The 347-nt window shown below is 57.6% G+C and overlaps 1 protein-coding gene across 1 annotated transcript in view; it reads left to right on the forward strand.

Moving 5' to 3' along the window:
• The window catches only part of PAX3 (paired box 3), a 93,926-nt gene that overhangs the window by 13,770 nt on the left and 79,809 nt on the right, over window positions 1–347 (forward strand). Inside the window, exon 2 of the mRNA XM_035888837.1 lies at window positions 125–337. Within this exon, the coding sequence (XP_035744730.1) occupies window positions 125–337 (213 nt within the window). The remainder of the gene's footprint in view (window positions 1–124; window positions 338–347) is intronic.

Here is a 347-nt window from a genome sequence, read left to right on the forward strand (position 1 = left end):
GTTGCCGTACAGAAAAACGACGGCAAAACCCAGTAACAACAGCAACAAAAAAGAGACCCAGCAGGATCCGAAGGAGACGTTAACGCCATTTCCCCCTCCTGCCTCCCCTCCCCTCCTTTTCTAGTCTCTACCCCTCTAGGCCAGGGCAGAGTCAATCAGCTCGGAGGAGTGTTTATCAATGGCAGGCCTTACCCAAACAATACCCGACACAAGATAGTGGAGATGGCCCACCATGGCATAAGGCCCTGTGTCATCTCTCGCCAGCTGCGAGTGTCCCACGGCTGCGTCTCCAAAATTCTCTGCAGGGACCAGGAGACGGGCTCCCTCCGGCCGGGGGGCCTCCGGGG

This window comes from Egretta garzetta, unplaced genomic scaffold (assembly GCF_000687185.1).
Source record: "Egretta garzetta isolate BGI_Z169 unplaced genomic scaffold, ASM68718v1 scaffold161, whole genome shotgun sequence".
NCBI lineage: Eukaryota > Metazoa > Chordata > Aves > Pelecaniformes > Ardeidae > Egretta > Egretta garzetta.